Source organism: Neoarius graeffei, chromosome 3, assembly GCF_027579695.1.
Source record: "Neoarius graeffei isolate fNeoGra1 chromosome 3, fNeoGra1.pri, whole genome shotgun sequence".
In the NCBI taxonomy this organism is placed as follows: domain Eukaryota; kingdom Metazoa; phylum Chordata; class Actinopteri; order Siluriformes; family Ariidae; genus Neoarius; species Neoarius graeffei.
In genome coordinates, this window is record NC_083571.1 from 114,308,062 (window position 1) to 114,322,643 (window position 14,582).

The window sequence follows — 14,582 nt, forward strand, 5'->3', positions numbered from 1 at the left end:
TTACCCTCATTTATTTTTTTTATAAATACAGAAACACCCCCACTTCGTCTCCTAAAATAGTGGATATAAAATATAGTAAAACAATCTAACTACATGCCATTTCGCTCATCTTTGGACAGAGGCCAAGTAAACAGGAAAGAAGTTTCTGTGGTTATGGAAACGCCGAGTAAGCAGATGGCCAATTGTGATTAGTACGTGATACCTGATAGCAGCTCGACCAAATACAGTCCCACCAAAGTCAAATCAGACAAATGGGGGGGGGGGGGGGGAGATAAAAAAAAAGGGCACAAAACCAAAAATTCCACAACCTCTTAACTGGGAAAGAAAGAAAAAAAAAAAGGTAGACTCAGTCAGCACAGAAGCTAATCATAAAATTTAAACTTTGGTTGACGTTTCAGAATTCATACTGCACACACGTCAAACCTGGAGTGGTCTTTTCCAGCTGATACCAGCGATAGAAGGCTCTTTTCTTCTGCTCACTCAGATCGGATCCCTGCTGCAGGAGCCAGTGGGAGATCCGACTCTGACTGATTCCTGAGAGAGAGAGAGAGAGAGAGAGAGAGAGAGAGAGAGAGAGAGAGAGAGAGATATTACATGTAAACAAAAACAGCAATTCAGTAATCATTTGTTAAAAAGGAGGAGGAGGAAGAAGAAGAAAGAAGGAGAAGACCAGGATCATCAGTGACGCAGTAGCTCACATGATCATACCAATCACAAAACCAGGGAGTAACTATTGTGCAGACTGATCAGATCTTCCAAACAAAACAACCAAAATCCATTAAAATCCTCAGGAAAGAGCAGCGATTTTTCCTTAAAGCTAGACCGCCTTTCAGATTTTTCCAAGTGTAGGTCATAAAAAGAATTTTCCCCGACACCCAATTATTTTTGCTTAGTGACCGAAAGCTACTGAATTCCAATCACAGACTTCCAATTTTTATTATTTTTTTAAAATAGAACAAATTAATGAATTTAAGGCCACGTGGCCCTAAATTCTCCGCAATTTTTTCCTGCTTCACCATGACCCAATACAAGATACTACACCATGCATCACGTCACATGGTGGGCTTTCCCCGTTCGAGCAAGGCATTGTGGGATACAAATTTGGAACAGGAGAGAAAAACGGAGGATGCGAGTGTGCGAATGAAACGTGAAAGACCGACGACAGTAACGGAAAGAAAGTGAGAAGAAAAGCCGTTATGTTCTATACGAAGGAAAGGAAACGTAGGACCAAACTAATAAATATGGGCGCTCAGCGAGCACCTCGGTGTGATCAGCTGTTCGTTTAGCGACAGAATGATGGAACTGTCAGTGCACGCTCAAAGGGAAACCTGTAGATGGCAGTAATGCAACACTGTGGATGCCACCTGCCGTAAAACCCAAAAGAAGAAGGTAAACCTGCGCATGCGCACACACACACGGACTTCCTCTGTCTACTTGACTGCGTGAAGCGAGCGATTTCATGCACATTATTTGCTTTAATCCCTTCAAATTAAATAACTTCCCAGCCACAGAATGGCCTGATATTTTGAGATCTTACAGAAACAAACATATCACAATGACCACATTTCAGACGGAACTAAATTTCACTGATTTTATGAAATCGAAAGGCCGTCTAGCTTGAAGTTTGTTAAATCGGCCTAATTAGCAACCTGTTAATGAGAAATCACAAAACAAAGGGGTAACTATTGTGCAGACTGATCAGATCTTCCAAACTAAACAATCAGAATCAAAATCCGTTAAACTCCGGGAGGAGTAGCGATTTTTGTGAATTGTGGACAGACGACGGACGCCACGTGACGGCAACAGCTCATCAGCCTACGGCCGTGTCAGCTAAAGAAGAAAGATATTTTCCTAAGATCACTTCAAAACTGTATCCGATCCTGAAACACCGGGTTAAAGGTGAGAACCTGATTAAGACCACTAGGTTACAATTTAATTCTTGACGAAGACCAGGAGATTAAAATTAAGGATTTGATGAAGACTAGTAGGTTAAATCTGGGGGAAGGATAACGCTCGTGTCACACGTTGGCGTTTCAGCCTTGCGTACATACGGCATATCAGGATACGTGGCAGTAAGAAAGGAACGGCACAGCATCGCTAGCTTACGTCGCGAATACTCTAGGATGTGTAACACGATCTCCTTGTATGCCAGGGTGCGGGCGTATTTTTAAGTCTGCACTTAAAAATCCGTAGCAGCTTTGATGCGTCACGTGCACGCTGTAAAAACGAAAGCTATGCAGCAGTGACGCAGCGGGAACGTTGCTCGAACACCTATTAGGCCGTGCGAACGCTTTATTTGACGTGTCTGATGAAGGCGGCTCCGGGGCTGGCTGGGTGGCTGCGGCTGATGTCTTCCCACTTCCTTTGCCTTTCTTGGGTCCTGACTTCTTCGCTGCCATGATGCTTTCTTGACTGTGACGAATGACAATGAACGCAGCGTAGGGCCCCTTTTATACCCACCTGTGAACGCCACAGATACACCACATGCAAGAACGAAATGCCACGCCAACACCGCATCATACGCCACGCATACGGCTCAGTACACCATAACTTTATATCCCTTGATCCCCAGATACGCCACACATACGCCATGTCCGTTGCAGGACTTTAATTTTGGACAAAACCCACCTCACTTCTTGCCGTTTGACCCACACGCAGCAAGATACGAGACCATGTGATACAAGAATAAGGACCTGTGGGTTAAAAATCGAGGACCTGATGAAAACCCACAAGGTTAACAGTGAAGATCTGAGAAAGACGAGTAGATTTAAAAAAAAAAAAAAAAAAAAAAAAAAAAAGGGCCTGATGAGGACCACTAGGTTAAAAGTAAAAGGTGCAAATGAACACGCCCACTAACCTGTGACCTGGGCCACCACTGCCTGAGAGATGCGCCGGTTAGCCAGAAAAGCCTTGATCTCTTCTTTCACCAAACTGCTGTCCCTCCTAAAACAAAAACAAAACACGCACAATTTTACAAAGCATTTGGAAAGCAATTTTTAACACGGAGCTTAAAGGGGGACTGAAGTCATTCTTAAACTTGCTTTATTTCTTAAATTAACGTGTTATTCAATTACGTTTTTGGTTTTAGTAACCTTATATCGTGACTTATCGGCCAGAGATTTTTTTTTTAATTTTGTTTTTCAATTTTCATTTTATTTATTTATTTTTTTTCTGTGTGTTTGTGTAGTTTGATGTTTGAGTGTTTTGTCCGCTGGTAGTGGACCCAGTTTTGGGTGTTGGTTCCCTCTAGGCCTTGGATTGCTGTGGGTGATGCCTGCGCTCCCAGCTGTGGACTGCAGTGAGCTCGCTGCTCATTTAACATTCATGGTTGTCCAGCGCTCTGTGCTTTGACGCTTGGCATGATGTTCCGAGCGATGTTGCTCGGTGGCGTCGCGGCGGCTGTGCAGGCGGTTTGGGACACACCAGCACTCTGCGTGGGGGAGCTTTTGTGCTCGCTTTGTGGATCCACGGCGTGGTGTTCGAGCGATGTGGCTGACGGCGTCACGGCAGCTGTGCTGGAGATGTGGGACTCGTTTTCATGTGCCTTTTGGTGGGACTGTGGCTGCTACACCACTGGAATTACATCCTGACCCCTACTTGGTAGACTTTTTATTATTTATTCATTCATTTATTTATTTTTTATTATTTTTTTCTTTGTCTATAATTGTAAAGCGTCCTTGGGTTTCTTGAAAGGCACTATACAAGTTGAACTTATTATTATTATTATTATTATTCGGTTTTTAGCCGTGTTGAATTGAGTTCGTTTGGTCCACAGCAGGCGTCGCTTATCCGCGCGATCTTCACGAGACTTGTGCGAGACTTCAAAACGTGAAGTGTCAGCCAGGTGTCAGTGCCGCCATTTTGAAAACTGTTTTCCAAACGAAATATTGCACAAAAACGAGTTTAAAATGACGATTACTGCCGACTTTTTTTCAAACTTTCCTGACTGCTATCAAAACAAACAAAACTTCCGGCTTGATTACGTCAGCATTCGAAAGAGGGCGCGCGCGGCTTTTGACAACGTTGGCAGATGTCAGTCGCTTTGATTTCTGCTGTACGTTTTACTTCCGTCCTACGGTGTCTCACACAGGTCTTGACGAATCTCGTTTACGGCCATTGCTTTGACATACGGACTGATATATTACAGAGCAGATTTCAAACACTCAGAACTCGCTATAGCAGCGACAAAATAGTGATCAAAAATATATACATGTTATTTACCAGCTGGGAGGTCTCTATGGTGAAATACCGTGACTGAGGTCTTGAAAGTACTGACCGAGGTCCTCTAGGCCGAGGTCTTGAAAGTATTCAAGGCCAAGGTCACGGTATTTAACCATACGGACTGACCTTAAGCTGGTAAATAATACATTTATTTTTTTCCTTACCAAATTCTAACAGAAAACGAGAGCGCCCGAAAGGGAAAACCGAGCCGAGCCGCCATTTTGAATCCTCATTCACGGCTGTAATGCAAATTGCTTCCTCCTCGGTATACAAGTGCGCTTCCATGGCGGGGGGGGACGGACCTACATTTTGCCGCCTATGTAGTAGGGCTGTGCTCGTATGGGGGACGTAATTAGTGGCTTGCAGAGTCTGTAGCAGAGCGCATTGAAACTTAATCTACTGAGAACATACCGATTGAGCCACTTCCAGATGACATTATCCAAGCAAACTTCAGATCTGGGTCACCAAATGTCTAAAGATGTTATCTACTTCGTCATTTGTTGTGTTTCAATAACAAAAAAGTCAGACAATAAAAAGGCACAAATGACAGAGATATTGGATACCAATTAGACAACAAACAGCCATTACGGCATGCTGCTGCCTTAAAGGAACAGTCCACCGTACTTCCATAATGAAATATGCTCTTATCTGAATTGAGACGAGCTGCTCCGTACCTCTCCGAGCTTTGCGCGACCTCCCAGTCAGTCAGACGCGCTGTCACTCCTGTTAGCAATGTAGCTAGGCTCAGTATGGCCAATGGTATTTTTTGGGGCTGTAGTTAGATGCGACCAAACTCTTCCGCGTTTTTCCTGTTTACATAGGTTTATATGACCAGTGACATGAAACAAGTTCAGTTACACAAATTGAAACGTAGCGATTTTCTATGCTATGGAAAGTCCGCACTATAATGACAGGCGTACTAACACCTTCTGCGTGCTTCGGCAGCGCATTGATACGGAGCTCAGATATCAATGCGCTGCCGAAGCGCGCAGAAGGTGTTAGTACGCCTGTCATTATAGTGCGCACTTTCCATAGCATAGAAAATCGCTACGTTTCAATTTGTGTAACTGAACTTGTTTCATGTCACTGGTCATATAAACCTATGTAAACAGGAAAAACGCAGAAGAGTTTGGTCGCATCTAACTACAGCCCCAAAAAATACCATTGGCCATACTGAGCCTAGCTACATTGCTAACAGGAGTGACAGCGCGTCTGACCGCGTCTGACTGACTGGGAGGTCGCGCAAAGCTCGGAGAGGTACGGAGCAGCTCGTCTCAATTCAGATAAGAGCATATTTCATTATGGAAGTACGGTGGACTGTTCCTTTAAGACACTGATTGGCTGGCTTATAATACACCAGCCAATCAGAATGAGGGCTGGCCTAATTTCTAGTGCGCATGCCCTGAGTAACTGGAAGCACCATTTGTAAATAAAAACGTTTTTGGTTGGAACAGGTTGCAAGCATGAATTTCCATCGATTTCTGGCATGAAACATGCTTTAAATCAAGTGAAAATTGATGACAACCTGCTACAGAACCACGAGATATGCATGAAATGTGTCATATATGGGATTTTCGATTTTCAAGTGAGTAAACAATATCGTATCATACCCTCGAAAATCGTGCATGATCGAGTATCGCGAGCTGTGAGCACAGCCCTACTATGTAGTCCCCTATTTATACAAAAAGGAGTCATTCAGGATTCAGCCATGTTTTTGCTCGGCGTTAGAAAGTTAGAGGTTTTTAGCTTTCTCATGAGATGTTTTATTTTATTTCTTCTTCCTCAGGGTAGTAAAACTCGCTTTCGCTGTGAACACTGTCGTTATCACTATCCATCCATTATCATTATCCATAAGATTTTTGATAATCTTATAAATAAATCTTATTAAAAAAAGATAAATGTTGGCAAAAAATTCTACTAGGCATGATGTGAACGAGCGAGTCACCAGAGGTCCATAACTGGGGTCCGTATCGTAGGATACGGACTCACTCGCCAGCCAATCAGAGCGCAGGATTTGATGGAAACTGCACCATGAAAAAAATAAATAAAATTCCTATATTTAATAAAATGAGATGAATAGAAATTGAGATAACCCCCCCACACACCCTGATAAACATAATGTAACGACTGGTTTAATCACACTTCCTAGTATCGAGGGCATTTCTTCGGTGTCTGGTTGCTCCTGCCAATGTGGGCATGTTGGTCAGGACTGGACGAATCATAAATCCATTAGCTAATCTTAATTCAATTATCCAGCCCAGTGAGCATGTAAAAGCTCCAGTCCCACGTCTCGGTTGTCCAGAAACCTAACCGACTCGCCCAAAAAGGATTGCAGCCAACAACGTAACATGTCAAGCTAGTTAATTAAACAAATATATACAAACAATATATAAATTCCTGTGTTGGGCACACCTGTCCAAGCAGGCAACCTTTTCTACAAAGTCTCCGAGGCAACGTATTGCATTTGCCAAACAACTGGGTGTGGCGTTTCCCCTCACATTGCATAGAAAAAAAACAGTGTGGCTAGTGTTTGATACTGGAAAGGCCATGCATCATCCACGCTAGGGGTGGAACACAATGATCAGTTTAGTGCTCCAAACACCCCTTTTTTTTTTTCTTTTGAAGTAACTGGTCACCATGTAGAGAGAGAAATAAATTCTCTGAATTGTGCAAAATTTGCTGAGTGCCGTTAAAGGTTGCGACATTTTGCATGTGGATTTCCATACGCTTACAGAAAGCCAAGTTTCCACCAACAAATTAAGTTATTTAAAAAAAAAAAAAAAAAAAAGATTAAATTCTAATTATTTATAATACAAACACCTCATCTATCTTGCCTTGAGGCAAAACATGGGGTCTTTTCCGCACAGAATTTCATTGTGCTGAAGAAGTTGGACCATCACCACCAAGCATGTAGTACCTTCTGGTATCTTTTCATTCACAGGTTTGGCAGATAATTCCATCCCTCTCTCTCTGGCCATCCTCATGTTTGAGGGTCGGCGACCCCCCTGCCCGGCCCATGCCAGTCTTGAACATCGCCCATCCATCTCCTCCTCAGCCGAACTCTTGATCTAGTCCCCTTCACGATCGCGCATGTTAGACCTCCAGCTCTTATGTGGCCAAAATAGGCTAGCTTGCATTTGGCGATAGCAGGCAGGAGTTTCCTTTGGGCGTTCACTTCCTGCAGAACGGAATCATTAGTTCTATGTTCTACCCAGCTACCCCGAAAAATCCTGCGGTATCTGAACAATTCGAATGCCTCGATGCGCTTCATACATGCCCCTTTTACACCAAAGCAGTTCCAGGGCTGGTTCGGGGCCAGTACTTAGTTTGGAACCGGGTTTTCTGTTTCCACTGACAAAGAACTGGCTCTGGGGCCAGAAAAAACGGTTCCAGGCTAGCACCAACTCTCTGCTGGGCCAGAGGAAAGAACCGCTTACATCACCGGGGTGGTGGTGGTGGGGGTGGTTAGGACCAACAACAATAGAAAGACCGCGAAAGGTCGCCATTTTTAAGCAACAAGAAGCAGCAGCTGTACAAACGCGAAGTCATCTATTATTATTATTGTTGCTGCTGCTGCTTCTTGCATGTTGTTGTTTCGATGTTCGCGCCAAGGTTTATGCAAACGCAGCGACGTAACTGACGTATACAGCGACGTAACTGATGTGGCTCCCCTTAGCACCCCGAGCTATGGAAAAGCAAACTAGTTGTCAGCTGGCTTGCAAGTTGAAGGAGTTGTGAACCAGCACCAGCAGTGGCCCCAAACCAACCCTCCCTGGAACTGATTTGGTGGAAAAGGGGCAAGTGTCTTGCAAAAGTATTCACCCCCTTGATGTTTGTCCTGTTTTGTTGCATTACAAGCTGGAATTAAAATGGATCTTTAGAGGGTTAGCACCATTTGATTTACACAACATGCCGACCACTTTAAAGGTGCACTTTTTTTTTTTATTGTAACAATAATTAAAGATTAAAACCCAAAAATCTGAAACCCCTAAATAAAGAGCTGGTCCAACCAATTCACTTCATAAGTCACATAATTAGTTGATTAAGATCCACCTGTGTGCAATCAAAGTGTCACATGATGTCTGTATAAATCAACCTGTTCTGGAAGGACCCTGACTCTGCAACACGACTAAGCAAGAAACATGAAGATCAAGGAGCCTCTAAACAGGTCAGAGACAAAGTTGTGGAGAAGTATAGATCAGGGTTGGGTTATAAAAAATATCCCAAACTTTGAATATCCCACAGAGCTCCATTAAATCCATTATAGCAAAATGGAAAGAATATGGCACCACTACAAACCTGATAAGAGAAGGCCCCGCCCACCAAAACTCACAGACCGGGCAAGGAGGGCCTTAATCAGAGATGCAACAAAGACATCAAAGATAACACTGAAGGAGCGGCAAAGATCCACAGCGGAGATGGGAGTATCTGTCCATAGGACCACTTTAAGCCATAAACTCCACAGAGTGGGGCTTTATGGAAGAGTGGCCAGAAAAAAGCCATTGCTTAATAAAACCCGTTTGGAGTTTGCCCAACAGTGTGTGGCAGACTCCACAAACACATGGAAGAAGATTCTCTGGTCAAATGACAACAAAATTGATCTTTTTGGCCATCATGGGAAATGCCATGTGTGGCGCAAACCCAACACCCTGAGAACACCATTCCTACAGTGAAGCATGGTGGTGGCAGCATCATGCTGTGGAGATATTTTTCATCTGCAGGGACAAGAAAGCTGATCAGGACTGAAGGAAAGATGGATGGCACTAAATACAGGGCAATTCTGGAAGAAAACCTGTTTGAGTCGGCCAGAGGTTTGAGACTGGGATGAAGGTTCACGTTCCAGCAGGACAATGACCCTAAACATACTGCTAAAGCTACACTGGTGTGGTTTAAAGGGAAACATTTAAATGTCTTAGAACGGCCTAATCAAAGCCCAGACCTCAATCCAATATAGAATCTGTGGCATAACTTGAAGATTGCTGTACACCAACACAACCCATCTAACTTGGAGTTGGAGCAGTTTTGCCTTGAGGAATGGGCAAAAATCCCAGTGGCTAGATGTGCTAAGCTAATAGAGACATACCCCAAGAGACTTGCAGCTGGAATTGCAGCAAAAGGTGGCTCTATAAAAAGTACTGACTTTTGGGGGGAGTGAATACTTATGCACACTCCAGATTTCTGTTTTTTTTTCCATCTTATTTGCTTGCATCACAATAAATCAACAATTTGCACCTTTAAAGTGGTCGGCATGTTGTGTAAATCAAATGGTGCTAACCCTCCAAAAATCCATTTTAATTCCAGCTTGTAATGCAACAAAACAGGACAAACACCAAGGGGGATGAATACTTTTGCAAGACACTGTATCCACTTTCCTGAAGGTCCAACATTCAGCACCGTTGGTTGCGATGGGCCAAACGAGTGTTAAGAAGTTTGACCTTCAGGGATTGACAGGGATTCTGTTCCAGCCCACCAATAATTTTACCACGGAAATAATCAAATAAAACAAGTTGCTCGAGAACTTCATGTAAAAATATCCAACACATTCTGGATTAAACCCGTCGAAACTGGATCAAGGCTGACGTGCAGCATTAGGAAGGATTTATCCAGCTGTTTCTCTGAGACTTGATCTGAAACCACTTACGGTTTTCTCAGCGATGTTAGCACAATCACTGTGGGACCATCCACACCCACCATCAGCACACACACTGATGGTACAATCTCATGACAGTTCAGACAAATTATGGGGGGAATGTGAGCTGTAGATTTCAGCTCAAATGAACCATTTCGGGGTGTTGTTTCAGCAGCTCGTTTGTGTACGAGATAGCGTAAATACAGCTGTGCTAATCCTTTAATGCAAAAGGACGTTATTGGCGCAAGCTACATCATTTAAGCTAATTTCTGTTTCCCCTCACAGTGATGCCTCTCCATTTGTTTATTCTTTAAAAGAAACAAGATGGAGTTAATAGTTCAGTCTGTACTCTTAGGTCTGAGGTTGAGTCTCTTTTACGCTTGTATTTTCTTTCAGTGTTTGACAAAAACTGCTGTACAGACTTTAAAAAAAAAAAAAAAATGCGCAGACAATAAAACACATTCATTATGCCATATGTCTCAGTCTGGGTTATTACACAACTTGGCAAGAAACCCTACACCTGGCTTAACCAGTATTTTGGCAGGAACCTTATTAAAAATTCCCACACTGATCCAAGCCTGGACTTGTGTTACATTATGTTGATGTTTGTCTTCTCACCTTCTGGTGAAACTCGAGGGTGAAGGTCTTCACAATATAAAATCAAGTCCGGCTGTGTTGCTTCTATTCGACACTAATTCACAAACCCCAGTGATCCACAAACTAATACTGAGAAGATCCTTAAACTACTGGGCAAACAGCATGAACGTATTAGGCAGATTCTACCATAACAGAGGCCAGTTAAGTCCCATCTCCTTAAATTGCTGAATTGATTATTTTGATCATTCTATTAAGTTTTTCTAGTAGCATTTGGGGTCTTGGACATTCACAGTAAATTTTAGGACAGTAGTCCTGGTAACTAATTAATAAAAGCCTGACATGACAGACATGCTAAATGACAATAGAAACACATCGGTTTCTATCATCAAAATCTGACAGACAAACTAACGTCTACCATCATATTCTGACAGACGCTCTAGATGACAATAGCAACAAAACGGTTTCTTACATTATTAATCTAACAAATTTAGTAATATTAATACCTCATCACTAGAACCAAATAAAATAAAATATTGAAATAAAAAAAGATAAAATTTATTTTCAAAATTGAAATATCAACAATAATTGTCAGAACAGTGACAACAGACACGACTGTCACTTTCGCGGGGAAATAACACATTGAAATGGCCTGTCGGCTGAAAGGGTCGCAAGTGGCTCGGATTTCTCTCAACTTACGATAGTTTTCCTCCAGAAAATTTTAAATATGAATGCACAAATATATTCTCAATATTTCTATCGTCAAAAATTTCTATGGTCAGGATAGCTGACAGAAAATCTTACCTTGATTTATTTGATGAAATCAAGCTGTCAGAACTCCAAGTCTTGCCTGGAAGTAAATGTCTGCTGTCACAAAAATCATGCGCAGTAGAATTTCCTCTTTGCGTCAGTCAGCGCTCGAAACTAACGGTGTCCCGACGTCCCGGGGACCATAAAAAATGTCATCGGGACACAAAATTATCATATCTGGGACAATCCCGGGACAATGGAAAAAAAAATAGATCTAGAAAAAAAAAAGTTCTACATTAATATTATTTACAAAGCCGTAACACATACGTAGACATTCACCTAATTTGTCAATTTTAATTTTAAAACGTTAACAGCGAAAAATACATAGTAGCTACACTTTCGATGCACCTGCATCCGTAGGCTACAGAGCAGCGCATTCTGTTCTAGAATCTTCGGCCGGAGTCCTCATTACATGGACTTGGAATGGAATTGCTACCGCACACGCTGCGCCGACTCTTGCCAGAACAAAAATGCTTAAGTGGTTGAAGCGGCCCGACCGCGGGGAAGAAACTGAAAGCCCAGACATAACGTCTCCGGGACCTTCAGGATCCAAAGTGTCATCGCCTGGTCTGCAGGCAACGCTAGCAACTGAATGAACTTAATGAACACTGTTAGACACGTTATAAAATACAACAGGAATGATGTGGATGATATTGATGGAAGATACCGTTCAACAGAATAAGTGAGTTTTCTTGGTGTCTTTCTAGTTCAGAAAGTTTAGTCAGTCAGCAGCACAACTAGGCTCGGACCTGCCACTATGCTGATGTTGCTAACATTTGCACCCACATTTCGGCAGCGAAAGTTCATCAAATGGATAACGGAAAGTTCATAAAAAGGGATAACGGTAATGGTGAAAATTATAAGTTGGCCTTATAAGTGCCAACAGATATTCAAGGTATAAGTAGATGAAATGAACATAAAAGGGGTCTTATTTTCAACTAAAGTGTACTGCAGATGTAGGGAGTTGAAACATTTTCGGAATGAGCTAGTTGGCCCCTTTAAATAAACGGGTATCTATTCATACAGTGAGATCGCCAAAGTTTAATAAACTGAAAATGCAATAACTGTAATTTTGAAGTAGGTGATGTATAGGACATGTGTCGCTTGTGTCTTGTGACTTATTGTAAAAACGATATAAAGGGTTCAAAATCGCATAGTTACAAATATAATAGTAACTTCATATGATAATATTAACCACTGGTTATTTCAGAGAGGAAAAAAATGGGGACACTATTGCTTCCATTCGGGACAATACAACACAGAATTCGGGACCACTGGGGGACACACAGAAAAAAAGTTAATTTCGAGCCCTGGCGTCAGTCAACATGTACGTGGTGAGGGCTTGAATTTTGCTATCGTCAGGTGCATTAGACTGACGATAGCATTTTTTAAAAATAACTGTGGGCTTCTCTCGTGAACGAAATAGTTTTTTCGCTGTTGATCTATTTCAACTCTATCTGTTGACACCCAAAAATGATAAAGCCTGCTTCCACACGATAACTACCAAAGATCCATAACGGCCGAGTCGATCGTCAGGTCATCTGACAGAAATTCACTGACGATAGCAACAGGGATAATGAAAGTGATTTTTAAAATGGGAGTTAGGTACAGTATGTCTGTCAGATATGTCAAAGAAATAGAACTTTATTCTTTAAAAATCTTTTATTGATATACTCAGTCTATTTTTAAATGACGTGCTGTTTTAGAAGACCAAATACCATATTTTCAATCTTGAAAATATTACCTCACTGAAAAAAGGACAAGAGGTTAATGGATCCAGTTACGGTAGAATCTGCCATTATACAATTTTACCATCAGAGGCGCGACATGCACCTTTGAACACTTTAATGTTGACTTAAACAACTCCGTTTCAGCAAGAATACCTGTATAAGCAAGTTTTATTCAGCATTCTTTCAGACTGCTAGTTAGATAGCCACATTTTTATTCTTTACAATATCTAGTCAGTCAGAGTCGCTCATTTTAACTTCACCTCACTAATTAAATCTAGTATCCAAGTTCACCAATAAGCCAAATTAATTATTCCACAAAATCGAGTCGTACATGAACTCGTAGCACCGAGTCGGCTTTAATCCATGTACGACGAGATTGAGTGGAATAACTTTTATTCTGTCCACATTCACTGGATTTTGAGAAACGGCATTTTTAGTTTTTGCAAATAATTCGATAAATAACCAAAATCAACTGTGAGCTCCTGCTCCCTTACGTATCCCCCCCGCTCTCACTTATATCAGAATGCAAGCAATCGAAGGAATAGGACTCTTATTATGAATGTTGACTTCAACAAATAATTAACCTTGAAACCAGTAAGAAACCAGTGTCTCTCCCCAGGGATTTCAAACAGCATCCTGGTAAACTGGCATTTTGAAACAGCATCAAAATCCACCCTATAGGTTTCGTAAATGCATTCAGTCGGTGAACAGGAAGTCGATGTGCGACAGACCTGAAAACAGTAAACACGGTATTGAACCCCAAGCTGGAGCTCGGTACCAAATATCAACCAGTTGTGATTTGTAGTTGCTGAGAAAAGTGTGATGAAAATTTTGTAAAAATCAATCAATGCTATAAGTTTCATAAATACATTCAGTCGGTAAACAGGAAGTCGATGTGAGACTGACCTGAATACGGTAAACATGGTATAGAACCCCAAGCTGAAGTTTGGTACCAAGAACCAAGTGGCTATGATTTGTGGTTGCTGAGAAAAAGGGTGTTTCAGATGGATGGATGGAAGGAAGGAAATACGGACGGACAGACAGAAGTAAACCAGCATAACATGCTTCCTTTGAAGCAGGGGTATAAAAATAAGAATCAAAACTTCATATAAAATTTCTGACAAAATCATTTCCACTTAGGCGGACTTCTTAAAAATCTACCGATGGCTGCACAAATTGACTTTAGGTGGCGTTTTTTTGTAGAAAGCGCCGTCTTGCCGAGGTATAGAACAGCTTTACGGAAGAAAGAAAAAATGTTTAATGCTTAAAGATGAATGCAAACAAATCAGGCAAATGACCGGAGCAATTAGGAAGAAAGAAAGAAAGAAAAAAAGAAAGAAAGAAAGAAAGAAAGAAAGAAAGAAAGAAAGAAAGAAAGAAAGAGAGAAAGAGAGAGAGAAAGAGAGAGAGAAAGAGAGAGAGAAAGAGAGAGAGAAAGAAAGAAAAAAAGAAAAAGAGAAAGAAAGAAAGAAAGAAAAAGAGAAAGAAAAAAAAGAAAAAAAAGAAAAAGAGAAAGAAAGAGAAAGAAAGAAAGAAAGAAAGAGAGAGAGAAAGAAAGAAAGAGAGAGAGAAAGAGAGAAAGAAAGAGAGAAAGAGAG

The 14,582-nt window shown here is 41.6% G+C and overlaps 1 protein-coding gene across 6 annotated transcripts in view; it reads right to left on the reverse strand.

Moving 5' to 3' along the window:
* hmbox1b (homeobox containing 1 b) overlaps positions 1 to 14,582 on the reverse strand; it is an 86,822-nt gene that overhangs the window by 38,000 nt on the left and 34,240 nt on the right. For all 6 annotated transcript variants that reach the window (XR_009654404.1, XR_009654403.1, XR_009654401.1 and 3 more), the window contains exons 3-4: positions 2,858 to 2,943; positions 424 to 534 (exon numbers count right to left, since the gene is read on the reverse strand). Coding sequence is in view for 1 of the 6 variants with exons in the window: in XM_060917935.1 (XP_060773918.1) it covers positions 424 to 534; positions 2,858 to 2,943 (197 nt within the window). In the remaining 5 variants the exon portion in view is untranslated. The remainder of the gene's footprint in view (positions 1 to 423; positions 535 to 2,857; positions 2,944 to 14,582) is intronic.